Source organism: Rhinopithecus bieti, unplaced genomic scaffold (genome assembly GCF_001698545.2).
Source record: "Rhinopithecus bieti isolate Rb0 unplaced genomic scaffold, ASM169854v2 scaffold_19708, whole genome shotgun sequence".
NCBI lineage: Eukaryota > Metazoa > Chordata > Mammalia > Primates > Cercopithecidae > Rhinopithecus > Rhinopithecus bieti.
The window spans coordinates 45,980-60,438 of NW_016810765.1; the positions used below are offsets into that span (position 1 = coordinate 45,980).

Sequence of the window (14,459 nt, forward strand, 5' to 3'; positions counted from 1 at the left end):
AAAAAAAAAAAAAAAAAAGAGAAGCCAAAGACTCTTAACGATAAACATTTAGAAATACTCACAGGGAGTTCCTATTGAGGTTGAAACTCCTGGAATTCCACAAAGAGTTTTTGCTGAGATCCTAAGCAGAAGGGAAAGGTCATTACATGTGTGCTCAACATAATCCCACCCCAAGTTTTTAGGGATGATCTGCCAAACACACTCCTTGGAGAACCTTTCTTTTTTCTTCATCTACCTGAATATTCTTCTTTTAAAAAACATACTAAACCCAAGCTAGAAAGATGCATAACGTTAGGGCAATGTCAGCGAACTCAGTGTGTTGATGGACTTTAATAGAATGAAATTAGCTTTAAGGAGATATCAAACAGAAAACGTAATATATGAAATTTTTTACAGACCAAACATAGAAAAATCAGGACTAAACATACACAGTTAATGAGGATTGAACATACACAATCAGCTAATGACATGGAGACAAATGAAAGTACAAGTTGACAGACAACACGGATCGTTACATTTTTATGTCTTATGAAAAGATTCTCATCTCAGGTCATGATGATTGTTTACAGTAACATTACCTTGGATTTATCTCATTTGATTTCCTACTCAAATTCAATTATTTCCCGAGACCTAGTATACTCCAGGCATTACTCTAGGTAGGCCTTTTCATAGTCGTTATTTTTGCTGTCCATTAGCAATAATCTCATAAGGATGGCATTAGTCCCACTTTAGAGATACAGCCAATGAAGCTTGTAGGTTAACTGACTTTGAAACGTAGAAAGTGGCAGAGCCAGAATTCGAACACAGGTCCCTGCTTCCAATTATCCTCAAGTATTCTGACATTTTACTTTGAAAATCTTTCACAGATCCTATTCCTACAAGAATATCTAAGGTTGTTAGTATACAGTCATGTCCCAACAGTTCTCAAGTTCAAACAGGTAATATTCAAAGACTTAAAATTAGGTTTTTTGGGTTAAGCTAATTATTCACACTTCCCACATGGCGGATGGCACAAAACAAGGCCCATATTTTAGACAGCAAGAAAACAGACTGCAAAACCAGAGAATCTCAGCACTAAAGAAACACTAAGGGTCCTTTACCCTGCAAGGCTTGAATCCCCTCCATCATGCCTGCGAAGAGGTTTGTTCAGCCTATGCTTGACTGATCGCACTAGTGAGGGACTCACTACTTCCAGAAATAAATCATTCCATGCTTGGAAAGCTCCAATTGCTAAAAATTTCTCCTCAGATTGGGCTGAAATCTGTCTCCCAGTAGCTTCTATATGTTGATTCTAGATCTACCTCTTAAAAGAGTATAGAAAATAGCTTATTTTTCTTCCACATGACAACTTTCATATATTTGAAAACAGTTTCAAAAACTCCTGAATTCTTTCTCTCTCATGCTAAACATCCCCAGGATAAGTTACTGAGCGGATAGGTAAATTGCATAAAGAAGAATGTCAAAGAAAGAATAACATGGAGGGGACTGAAAAAATAGAACAGGAATTCAACTGAGCATAGCTTCAAAACAAAGATTAAACAGACTGTCAATAAAAAGTAGGAGCCAATTAAGGGACATAAAGGTAAACTGGGCGTAGTCAAGAGAAGCACTGCATGCTCGAATGTGTTTTTCTAACTCCTAAAACATTTTTTACCTCTTGAGACTGCTTTAGGTAATCACTGATTTGTACAGCATATCGCCCAATGTCTTTAGTTTTCGTTTTCTGATGTATGTAAGGTTTAACACCTTGTAAAGAGGAAGAGAAAGATGAGAAAATACATGAAAATGTGTTACATTCAAATCACAGTTCCCAAATAGAAAAATCTGAACACAGTACATTCATTTAAACTTGGATATAGTTTTCTCTTTCTGTTTTTAGCAAGTTTTACCAAGTTTCCTTTATCCTTTTTTTCCTCAAGAGGTTGAAAACTATATATTCTACTTCTATTCTTCTATAGTTACTTTCACATTTATAACAACTTACACTTCTCTATCGAAGCCGAGAATTAAACGATCCATAAACTGTCCTCTTATAAGACAACACCTTTAGTAATTTTTTATATCTACCTTCTCCCTGCACACTATTGCACATGCTTTATTTAAAATATATGAAATTTAATTCCATTCCTAGTCTAATTAGGAGCCCTTCCTTAGCAACTGCATCAAACATCGTAGTAGGCTACTTAAAAAGAACAACAACGAAAGAATGATAGAGGCCAGGCGCCGTGCCTCATGCCTGTAATCCCAACACTTTGGGAAGCCAAGGCGGATGGATCACCTGAGGTCAAGAGTTTAAGACCAGCCTGACCAACATGGGGAAACCGTGTCTCTACTAAAAATACAAAAATGAGCCAGGTGTGGTGGCGCATAACTGTAATCCCAGCTACTCAGGGAGCTGAGGCAAGAGAATCTCTTGAATCCGGGAGGCAGAGGTTGCAGTGAGCCAAGATTGTACCACTGCTCTCCAGCCTGGGCAACAGAGTGAGACTGTCTCAAGAAAAAAAAAAAAAAAAAAAAAAAAGAAAGGAATGCCATCAAATAAATAGATTTAATTTTAGTCTTTTATTAAAAGGATGATGAGGATGATTACTGTTATTCTTTTTGTAGCTGGTACCTACAGAGTTACTACATATAGTAGATGCATAATAAATATTTAATGAATACTTGGTTGGATTAATTCTGAGAATAATACTTACTAGGAGTCCTGACTAAAAATAGGAGATAACGGTTGCATTTTTCCCTAATGATTTTGTGCTGGGGAAAAAAAAAAGTATACAAGAAGTGTAAAAAATACTATTTGAAGGCCAAGTGTAGTAACTGGCACATGCCTGTAATCCTAGCACTTTAGGAAGCCAAGACAGGAGCATTGCTTGAGGACAGGAGTTTGAGACCTGCCTGGGTGACATAGCGAGACCCCCATCTCTACAAAAAATAAACAAAATTAGCCAAGCATGGTGGTACACACTATAGTCCCAGCTACTCGGGAGGCTGAGGTGGAAGGATCGCTTGAGCCCAGGAGGTCAAGGCTGCAGTGAGCTGTGATCACGTAACTATACTCCAGCTTGGGTGATGGAGCCAGAACCTGTCTTTAAAAAAAAAAAAAAAAAAACAGAGAGAGAGAGAATGCTACCTGACAGGGCATCTGCCTATCCACAAACTTTTATTTTTTAAATTCTTTTTCAATTAATTATTAAGCCAGACACGTTTCAAAAAAATAAGGTTCCCAACTCCGAATGTGGTTCAAGGAAGACAGTGGGCCTCAATACTCACTCAGATTAGCCAGGCACTCGGATCAACCTATTTCCCTAGCCTTACCTCCCCGTCTGATCATCTGACTTAATGAGATTCTTTCCCAGAAACCTCCTGTCATTTGCATCTCTCTATGTTTGAAATTCATTGGAAAGAACTTAAATGATTTAAGAATGATATATAACATCCTAAACATAAATTATACTATTTATAAAAAATATAATACCTAATATATATAATATAAATGTATGACATTTATAAATAAAATGAATCTATTTATAATTGGTACTGGAGTCATGTCTTTAGGTGTGGGATTTGATTTATTCAAATTTATGGTCTCTAGTAAACGGTATGATTAAAGTCAAGGCAAATTAAGCTCTCAAGCTAATCTATAAATTGAGGGGGTGCTGACTAATTTAATTTCTAAATGTCTCTTTCAGCTTAGAGTCCACTTGATTCTCAGTGATTTAACAGACAAGTGAGTATTTTTAAACATAAAATCAGGGTTTCTCCACCTTAGCAATGACATTTTGGGCTGGATAATTGTCGCGAGGACTTATCTCTCCAGTTCATTGTAAGATGTTTAACAGTATCCCTGTCCTCTACTCACTGGGTGGCAAAAACATTCCCCCCATTTTAGTTATGAAACAAAAATATCTCCAGACATTCCCAAGTGTCCCATGGGGAAAGTGAGGGGAACGTGTAAAATTACCCCTTGGTTGAGAACCATTTACCATACGAACAAGCAAATTTTTAGAAAAGTCTGATAGCATAAATTTCAATACAATGTCTACTTATACCTTAAGGTTAGTATTTTAAATATTTTTAAAACCTATGACTCCTTAATCACTTAGTCCTTTCTGTTTAAAAATTGGTAAAGGTCTCTTATCTAATGCAAGAAGTCCAAAGTTCTGATCATTGCTGTTCACAATCTGCCCTCATCTTACCTGTCTAGACTTATTTCACTGTCCAGTCCTAGCCCACAGTATTCATTCTTGGCTGGTTGATCCATCTTCTCTCCTCTACAAGCACCATTATTAAGCTTAAGAGATAATTTCAGTGTCACATGTACTTTAAGAATTTATAAAATTAGACAATCCCCTATCCATAAATCAGACTAAATGAATGCTGTCTGGATAAAACACTCTGAGTAAGGTTCAACAGCTTTGAATACAAGAGACTATCTAAATCTTAATTTTCTTTTCTGGAGTCCTTTAGGCAAATAAAATTTTGTCCCTTTCATAAAAATCAAAAGCAAAAAAAATCTATTTTCCTTACAGAGTGTAACTACCTTCTCTTTCCCTCATCTCCATGTGAAAGAACAGGAGGGACCGCCAATGGTCTAAAGACTGTACCCTGAGAAAATTCCACCAGGTATTTTGGGATCCAAGAGTGTAGACGTTACATACTTGTCTGACTGCATTTGGACACTGTGAACCAGTTCTTGCTGTACTCCTCAGAGATGCTGTTTTCTCCTGGCTCTGGATTCAATTGTTCACTCTGAGGGCAGGCATTAACTGTTATGATCTGGAGATAAAGACACTTGTTGGAACACAGTGACATTAATCCAAAAGCACAGTGAGTCACACTAATAGAAGAACCATGGTGAAGGGCAGTGTCTGTTAACACTGGCTGCATATTACAATTGCCTGGGAAGTGCTGACAAATCCCATCACTTAGGCTAGCAGGACACAAGCATCCACGTGATTTCTCTTTGCAGTCATGACTGAGAACCCCTGCTCCACACCTTAGTTCTTAATCTTGAGTGCACATCAGCATCACCCAGGGCTTAGTGGCTGGTTTAAGCTACAGGTCACTGGATCCCACCCCTGGAATCTCTAATGCAACAGATCTGGAAGGAGGGAGAATTTGAATCTCTAATTCCCAGGTGATGCTCATGCTGCTAATAGGATATCATATTTTCAGAAAATATTTGAATCCAAAGAATTTGTGTTGGAATTCTAGCTCTGTCATTTAGAAGCCATGTGAATTTGGGAAAATCACGTAATGTCTCTAGCCCCTTTTCCTTCATCACTAAAACAATAGATAGCCAATAATATGACTGTCCCACATATTTCTGAGCTGCAGAACAAACAGGGTAAATTGGTAACTCAAAAGCAATAAATAAATAAATGCAAGCTTGAATTACTGAACTTAGTTGCAATTTCTAGTTGAACACTGGACATTTGAACTATTCCAAAAATAAATCTGCTTAAGTGCATATTTCTTGGGATTGCAGAAACTCACGGTATTTTCCCTGAAAGAATAGCCTTCCTTATCTCTCCCCTAAAAGGTGCTTTTACATAATTGTCTCAATACTAATCTCTTTGCTTCTGCTTCTCATTCTAAAAAAAGGCTAAGGTATTTTTTTAATGCATCCAGATTATTATTTAGAAAAATAAGTGTAAAAGTTTTTTAAATTAGGCAGAGCATTAAGATCATGAAAGATGAATTCTTACAGAATTGCTACTTGAGATCTAAAACTTCCTAATGACATATAAAAAGACTCACTGAATGAAAATAAAAACAACACATCAAAATTTGTAGGAAAGAGCTCAAACAGTGCTTAGAGGGAATTTTGTAGCACTAAATGACTACATTAGAAAAGAAGGCCGGGCACAGTGGCTCACACCTATAATCCCAGCACTTTGGGAGGCTGAGGCAGGTGAATAGCTTGAGTTTAGGAGTTTAAGAAACAGTCTGGGCAACATGAAGAAATCCCATCTCTACAAAAAAAAAAAAAAAATTAGCCGAATGTGGTGGCACACCTGTGGGCCAGGTACTCAAGGGGCTGGGGTGAGGGGATCACTTGAGACTGGGAGACAGAGGTTGCAATGAGCCGAAATGACAACTGCACTCCAGCCTGTGTCAAGAGTGAAACCCTGTCTCGAAAAAAAAATTTAAGAAGGAAGTCTCAAATCAATGACCAAAGTTTCTACCTTAACAAACTAGAGGCCAGGCGTGGTGTTTCACACCTGTAATCTCAGTACTTTGGGAGGCCGAGGCAGGCAGATCACCTGAGGTCAGGAGTTCGAGACTAACCTGGCCAAAATGGCAAAACCCCGTCTCTACTGAAAATACAAAAGCTAGCAGAGCGTGGTGGTGTGTGCCTATAGTCCCAGCTACTTGGGAGGCTGAGGCAGGAGAATCACTTGAACCCGGGAGGTGGAGGATGCAGTGAGCCAATATCGTGCCACTGCACTCCAGCCTGCGCGACAGAGAGAGACTTTGTCTGAAAAACAAACAAACAAACAAAAAAAACCTAGAAAGAGAAGAGCAAAGTTAAACCCAAAGTAAATAGAACAAAAGAAATAATAAAGATAAGAGCAAGCATGAATGAAACAGAAATCAGAGGCTGGGCATGGTGGCTCAGGCCTGTAATCCCAGCACTTTGGGAGGCTGAGGCAGGCGGATCAATTGAGGCCAGCCTGGCCAACGTGTCGAAAACCTGTCTCTACTAAAAATACAAACATCAGCTGGGTGTGGTGGCACAGGCCTGTAATCCCAGCTACTCAGGAGGCTGAGGCAAGAGAATTGCTTGACCCTGGGAGACAGAGTTTGCAGTGAGCCGAGATTGTACCACTGCACTCCAGCCTGGGCGACAGAGAAAGACCCTGTCTCAAAAAAAAAGGAGGGGGGGTGGCGTGCGGGGAAGGGAATCAAAGAAAAATCAGTGAAAACAAGAGCTGGTTCTTGGAGATGATCAATAAAACAGATAAACCTGTAGCCAGACTGATTATGAAACAATGAGAGAAAATCCAAATTTAAAATGTTAGGAACGGGCCGGCCAGCATGGTGGCTCGCCCCGTAATCCCAGCACTTGGGAAACCAAGGTGGGCAGGTCACCTGTGGTCAGGAGTTCGAGACCAGGCTGGTCAATATGCAGGCTGGTCAATATGGTCAAACTCCATCTCTACTAAAAATACAAAAATTAGCCAGGCGTGGTGGTAGTCACCTGTAATCCCAGCTACTTGGGAGGCTGAAGTGGAAGAATCGCTTGAACCTGAGGCAGAGGATGCAGTGAGCCAAGATCAAGCCATTGCACTCCAGCCTGGGCGACAGAGCAAGATTCCATCTCAAAAATAAATAAATGACTAAACGAAATAAAATGTTAGGAACAAAACAAGTGACGTCACTACCCACAGATCTCAAAGGCAATAAATGAATAATGAGATAAAATTATGAACATTATGCCAATAAAGTAAACAACTTAAACAAAATGGATAAATTCTTTGACACACACACAAAAAGCTCATTCAAGAAGAATTACATAACCTAAATAGCTCTATTATCTATTACAGAAACTGAATTTGTAGTTAAAAGCTTTCCCACAAAGATGGTTTCATTGGTTAATTCTACCGAATACTTCAGACTGAAATAATATCAATTCCTTACAAATTCACCCAGAAAACTGAAGAGGAGGGAATACCTCCCAACTCACTAAGTAAACCAAGCATCATCCTGACACCAAAACCAGACAAAGATATTACAATAAAAGTGAACTAAAGACAACTATCCCTCAATAATTGATGCAAAAAAACTAATGAAAAGTTTAGCAAAATGAAACAATATGAAAAAAAAAAAATCATGACCAAGTGGGATTCATCCCAGCAAGGTAATTTAATATTCTAAGAATTCTAACATTATAAAATTAATTAATGAAATTCACTATAAAATAACACAATCAAAAGGAGAAGTATCTAATCACCTAAGTAGATACAGAAAAAGCATTTGACAAAGGCTTATATCCATGAATGATAAAAATTCTCTGAAAACTAAAACAGAAGGAAAGTTTTCAGCCTAATAAAGCGCATCTATAGAAAAACCTGTAACTCACCTCATTCTTAATAGTAAAGGACTAAATGCTTTTCCCCGAAGAACAGATACAGGAAAAGATATCTGCTTTTATCACTTGTAGTCAATATCATACCAGAGGTTCTGGTCAGTGTAATCAGGCAAGAAAAAGAAATACAACGTGTCCAGATTGAAAGGAAGAAGTAAAACTATCTATGTTTGTACATGACATGGTCATGTATATAGAAAATTCTTAAAAAGTTACACAAAAACTACTCAAGTAAGGAAGCTTATCAAGGTTGCAAAATATAAGACCAGTATCAAAAAACTTCCGTATACCATAAACAAATAATCAGATATTAAAACTATTAACTAATTACAGTTATAATAAAATCAAAAATATGAAATAGGGATGCATTTAACAAAACATGTGCAAGATCTGTACTCTAAAAACTATAAAATATTACTTCAAGAAATCAAAGAAGACCTAAATGGAGAAATATATCATGTTCGTGAATCAGAAGATTCATTATTGTTAAGATGTCAACTTTCCCGACATTGACATACACATTTATGGCAATTCCATTCATAATCCTAGCCCACTTCTCTATAAAAATTGACAAGCTGATTCTAAATTTATAAGGAAATGCAACGAACACAAAATAGCCAAACTTCTTGAAAAAGAAAAAAATTGACCTTTAATATATGACTCAAAAATTATCATAAAGTTGTATTCAAAATAGGATAATATTGGCATAGAGATAGAAATTGATCCATACATATTGTGATCTATATGGTCAACTAATTTTTGACAAAGATGTCAAGGCAACTCAATAGAGAAAAGATATCTTCTATTATTGTTAATATGGTCAAGAACAGAATTGAAAAGATATCTTTTACCAAAAGTAGTAGAAAATTTTGATATTCATATTCAAGAAAGAAAGAGGACAGAAGAAACTCAACTCTTAGCTATCTTCATATACAAAAATTACCTCAAAATAGACTATAGACCTACATGCAAGAGCTAAAACTATACAATTCCTAGAAGAAAACATGAGAATAAGTCTTAGTGATCCTGGCAAAAATATTTTAAATGTGATACAAAAATCACAGACTATAACAGAAAAGAACCAAACACTTCATCAAAAAAAAATATGGCTTCAAAGGACATTTACGAAAATTAAAAGGCAAACCACTGAGACAAAATATTTGCAAAAACGTCTACTCAAAAAAGGATTTGAACATATATTTTTAAATGCTCACAACTTTATAATAAGACAACAACCCAATTTTTTAAATGGGCAAAGATCTGAACAAACACGTCACCAAAAAAGATATACTGCCATGCCCCTCATAACGGTACTTCAGCCAACGACAGACCACTAATACAATGGTAGTCCTATAAGATTATAACAGAACTGAAAAATGCCTGTCACCTAGTGACACTACAGCTGTGATAACATCGTAGCACATTTTGTTTTTTTATAAATTTAGTGTAGCCTAAGTGTACAGTGTTTATAAAGTCTACAGTAGTGTACAGTAATGTCCTAGGCCTTTGCATTCACTCACCGCTCACTCACTGACACTCCTAGAGCAACCTTCAAGTCCTGCAAGTAAGTGCCCTATACAGGTGTACCAATTTTTATATTTTATACTGTACTTTTACTGACTCTTTCTATGTTTAGATACGCTTAGATACACAAATATCATTGCGTTACAATTACCTAAAGTGTTCAGTACAGTAACATGCTGTACAAGTTAATAACCTAGGAGCAAAAGGCTACATGGTACAGCCTAGGCATGTGGTAGCTTAGACCATCTAGGTTTGTGTAAGTACATTCCATGATGTTTGTGCCATGATGAAATCACCTAATGACACCTTTCTCAGAAAGTATCCCCATCATTAAGCAATGCAAGAATGTACAGAAAGCAAATAAACACATGAAAAGATGTCTAGTAGCATTTGTCACTATGAAAATACAAATGAAATCGTACCATGAGATACCACTACACATTCACTAATATGGCTAAAATTTAAAAGATTGAGTATGCTGAACTGGTGACTGCCATGATTTGAATGTTTTTTCCTTCCAAAACTCATGTTAAAACTTAATTCCCAGTGTAATCATATTAAGAGACGGAGCCTTTAAGAGGTGACTGGATCATGAGGGCTCTGGCTCACGAATAGATTAATTCATTCATGAGTTAATGGATTATGGAGGGGATGGGTTATTTATCATGACAATGGATCTGTTATAAAAGCCTGTTTGGCTCTCTCAGGAGCCCCCCTCACCATGTGCCACCTAGGATTCTGCAGAGAGTCTCTACCAGCAAGAAGTCCCTACCAGATGTGTTCCCTCCACCTTGGACTACCCAGCCTCCAGAACTGTAAGAAATAAACTTCTTTTCTTTATTAACCACGCAGTCTTGGCTTTCTATTATAGCAACACAAAACAAACTAAGACAGTGAGGATCTGGAACAGCTGAAATGCTCACAAATTACTGGTGGGCATGTAAAATATTATGATTACCTTGGAAAGCAGTTTGGAAGTTTCTTCAAAAATTAAAAAACACTTACCATATGACTCTGACATTCCATTCCTAAGTATTTTACCAAGGAGAAATTAAAACATATGTCCACAAAAAGACTTGTACACAAATGTTCATGATAGTTTTTTTGGAAGAGCCAAAAATTGAAAACAACCCAAATGTCCTTCAACATGTTAGCAGATAAATAAATTGCAGTATATCCACTCTAATGACTCTTAAATTTATATCTGGGTGTGATTGTGTACACCTGTAGTCCCAGTTACTTGGAAGGCTGAGGTGGAAGGATTAATTGTGCCCAGATGTTCAAGACCAGCCTGGACAACATAGCAAGACCCCATCTCTTAAAAAGAGGAACAAATTATATCTTCAAACCTTTCAATACAATGTTATTTTGTGTAGATGACACTTTACAATAAAGATAAATCAAACTAAGACCACTACCTTGACTGCTCAAAACCTAAAAGATGGAATAACAGTACACTTACTGGCACCTGGAGTCCTTGAGTATTCTTCTTTTTCTTTGACAGTCTCCTGTCTTTGATTAGCATTTTTGCTTTGACCCATGCTCCCTGCCCTATTTCTGAAGAGCTTGAAAGATCTGTAAGGGAAATGGTCTACATGAGAAAGTTGACAACAGTAAGGAGGGGCCATTTTGTTTTACAGAAAAAGCTGACAGAACAGGGAGAATGACAATGTGGTTAAGAGTCATATCATAGATAAAAAAAAAAAAAAAAAAAAAAAAAAAACTGGTAAGCAATCAAAGGACTTAATGCTGTTTTTTTTAATGTTTATTCCTTACTTTTAATCTTACAGATCTTCAACAATTTCTCCTCCTTATGGAATCTAAAGCTATGACTCCTAGCGAAGGGCCTGTCTCTGCGGAGAGGATTGATCCAAAAGGATGTGTTTGGCTGAAGCCATGGTCCCACCTCTGAGTATTCACTATTCTGGGCCAATCTCATTGAGTTATCAGATAGGGAGTTGCCCTGGGTCTGCTTCTGGTGCTGTTCACTCCAAGCGGAATCACTGTCACAAGTGAAGGGCAAGGAGGTTTGCCATTTTTTCTTGATGCTAAACACACCAGTTTCATCGCCTTCTGAAAATGCCCAGTTTACATATCCACCTCCAGTTTGCATGATCTTGGCTTGGGAAAGAGGGGAGGTTACTGTCATGGGTTCAGGTGTGCAACTCAAAGTGGGTAGCACTTGCTCCGACTTGTCTTGTCCATCCACTAAGTGAGCAATTGGCTCGTGCTGTTCCTTGGGTTCATCCACTGATGCCTGGTCAGAGACAACTGGGGTCTGCCCAGTCAGATGAACAAGAACCTCAGTATGGATGTCCTGTTCATTTGCCAGCACATCTGTATCTGCTTCCACAGAGGGTCTGGATAGAGGCAAGACAGTTTCTGCTAAAAAAGGAACTCGCTTTAGATTAGAAGGGACCAGAAGAAATTGGCCATACTTTGAGTGTGTTTGCTTGTTAGGTGACACCCCAGAAGCCACTATACTACTTTCTGTTTTTTGCTTTTCCTGGTCATTTCTTACATTTGCAGCCTCTCTTTTACTGTCTGTAATCTCAAGAAGTGCCCCACTCTGCACTCTTGGGGGATGCCGGCCTCCAGCCAGGCTCCTCAGCAAAGAAGAGGGCATGCTATAATACTGGTATTTCTTCTCTCCAGCGATCTCCATGCTGCCTAGAACCTCTGCACAGATGACATTGCTCCAGCTGTGGGGAAGTTTTTTGCAAGTGGAATGCTTTCTCTTGGCCAGGAGAGCCTCATCCTCTTGCAAGGTGTCAACAGCAGAAAGGACTTTTAGGGTATCCACAGTCAGGGCAGAGAGATCCTGCAGGTGTCCCACCTGGCTATCCAAAGACAGTAAGGAGTCCTTTATAAAAGACACCTTTTCATTCATTTCTTTCAATTGGAAGTACATCTCTGTAACCCTAGTGGTGAAGGGAGGGAGAAAACCAACAAGCACATTAAGCCAGTGGGAATTTGCTCTCTTCCTACCCTACTTCCATCCTTAAATGGCTCCTGAGTCTCAGCTGCTTCCCTAGGTTAAGTCTGTCTTTTGCCTTCTTCTTCCCCTAATACATAACTCTCATCTCAGGTGATCTCATACACTCCTATAATGCCCACTACTACCCATAGGAGAGGACAAATCACAAATCTACATTTCTAGCCCTTCTTTCTTTTTAATATTTCAGAACCACATTTCCAGTTCCAGCTAATGATTCCTTCAATTGTAATCAATCATCCCATTTTTATTCATTAATATATTTATTCATTTACATAACAAACACTTGAATACTTCCTAATAGCAAGCATTGTACAATTTTAATGTGTATAGGAGATCCTGAGGAAGAAAGAAGAATGATAGAAACAGAATCAATAATCAAATATGCAATTAAGAAGAAAAAAACACGGATCTTTAAAATTAAAAAAAAAAATCTCTAACTCTACTGTTCAAACAGGCTTCCCAAGTTTCAAACAAAATCCATTTTAGAAGACCTATATTCAGAAAAGCCTAATGCAAATTTTAAAGTTGTTTGAATACTTTAACCGAAGTTTATGAGGTTCAGTCACTGATTCATGTAAAAGCAACACAAGGCATCTTCACCTATTCAAATGTAAATATAAGTTGCAAGCAAATTGAATTAAATGTAACAATTAGTCCAGGTGCAATGGCTCAGGCCTATAATCCCAGCACTGTGGGAGGCGGGTGGATCACTTGAAGTCAAGAGTTTGTGACCAGCCTGGCCAACATGGTGAAACCCCATCTCTACTAAAAATACAAAAATTAGCTTGGCATGGTGGCGGGCACCTATAATCCCTGCTACTCAGGAGACTGAGGCGGAGGTTGCAGTGAGCCCAGATCATGCCACTGCACTCCAGCCTGGGTGACAGAAAAAGACTCCATCTCAAAAAAAAAAAAAAAAAAAAAGTAAAAATTAATTTAATTGAGAGATGGTTACTATATGTCTGTACATTTCCTTGTAATTATCTCTGTATATGGATGAGGTTGGTTTTGTATCCCCCAGAAAGGATATGTTGAAGCCTTAACCCCAGAACCATAGAATGTGACCTGATTTGGAAATCAGATATTGATAGAGTAATCAAGTTAAAATGTGATAATCAGGCTGAACCCTAATCCAGTATGACTAGCGTCCTTATAATGTGAAATTCTGACATGGACACACACAGAAGGAAGACGATGTGAAGACACACAGGGATAAAATGGCCATATGACTGGAGTGATGCATCTACAAGCCAAGGAACACCCATGGTTGCCAGCAAACACCAGAAGCTAGAAGAGGCAAGGAAGGATAGCGACACCTTGATTTTGGACTTCTAGCTTTCAGAAGTATGAGACAATAAAGTTCTGTTATTCTAAGACACCCAGTTTTTGGTATTTTGCTGCAGCAGCCCTGGGAAACTAATGCAGCTATCTAAACTTCACTAGCAACAGAATAAATTACAACATGTATGAGTTGATTACATAAAAAGAAACTTGTATGCAAAATAGAATACAAAAGTTTAAAACAAAATAAATTGGAAAACTAGTATTCTAATAAATTTGATGAGGCATTGATATCCCTTGATTAAGCAAAAACTTCCATATTTATTGAGGGAAAAAAAATTACCAAGACTCCCAAGGACACGAACAGATGAAAAGATAAAATACAAAAGGTAAGGAAACCCAGTAAAATAGTCAACCTCATTAGGCAATCAGAGATGAAAATTAAGATAATAATGAGTTCATCTATATCATAACAGCATTCATTTTATTTAAAAAAGAAGAAGTGAAACAACTCCGTGATAGCAAGGATGGAATACAGGGACACAATAAATATAAAGGAAATGT

General features: G+C 37.7%; 1 protein-coding gene across 8 annotated transcripts in view; it reads right to left on the reverse strand.

Moving 5' to 3' along the window:
- The window catches only part of TRPM6 (transient receptor potential cation channel subfamily M member 6), a 114,709-nt gene that overhangs the window by 29,239 nt on the left and 71,011 nt on the right, over positions 1 to 14,459 (reverse strand). For all 8 annotated transcript variants that reach the window (XM_017892762.1, XM_017892764.1, XM_017892766.1 and 5 more), the window contains 5 exons: positions 11,393 to 12,537; positions 11,079 to 11,191; positions 4,659 to 4,776; positions 1,655 to 1,746; positions 63 to 121 (listed from right to left, as the gene is read on the reverse strand). In XM_017892762.1, the coding sequence (XP_017748251.1) occupies positions 63 to 121; positions 1,655 to 1,746; positions 4,659 to 4,776; positions 11,079 to 11,191; positions 11,393 to 12,537 (1,527 nt within the window). The remainder of the gene's footprint in view (positions 1 to 62; positions 122 to 1,654; positions 1,747 to 4,658; positions 4,777 to 11,078; positions 11,192 to 11,392; positions 12,538 to 14,459) is intronic.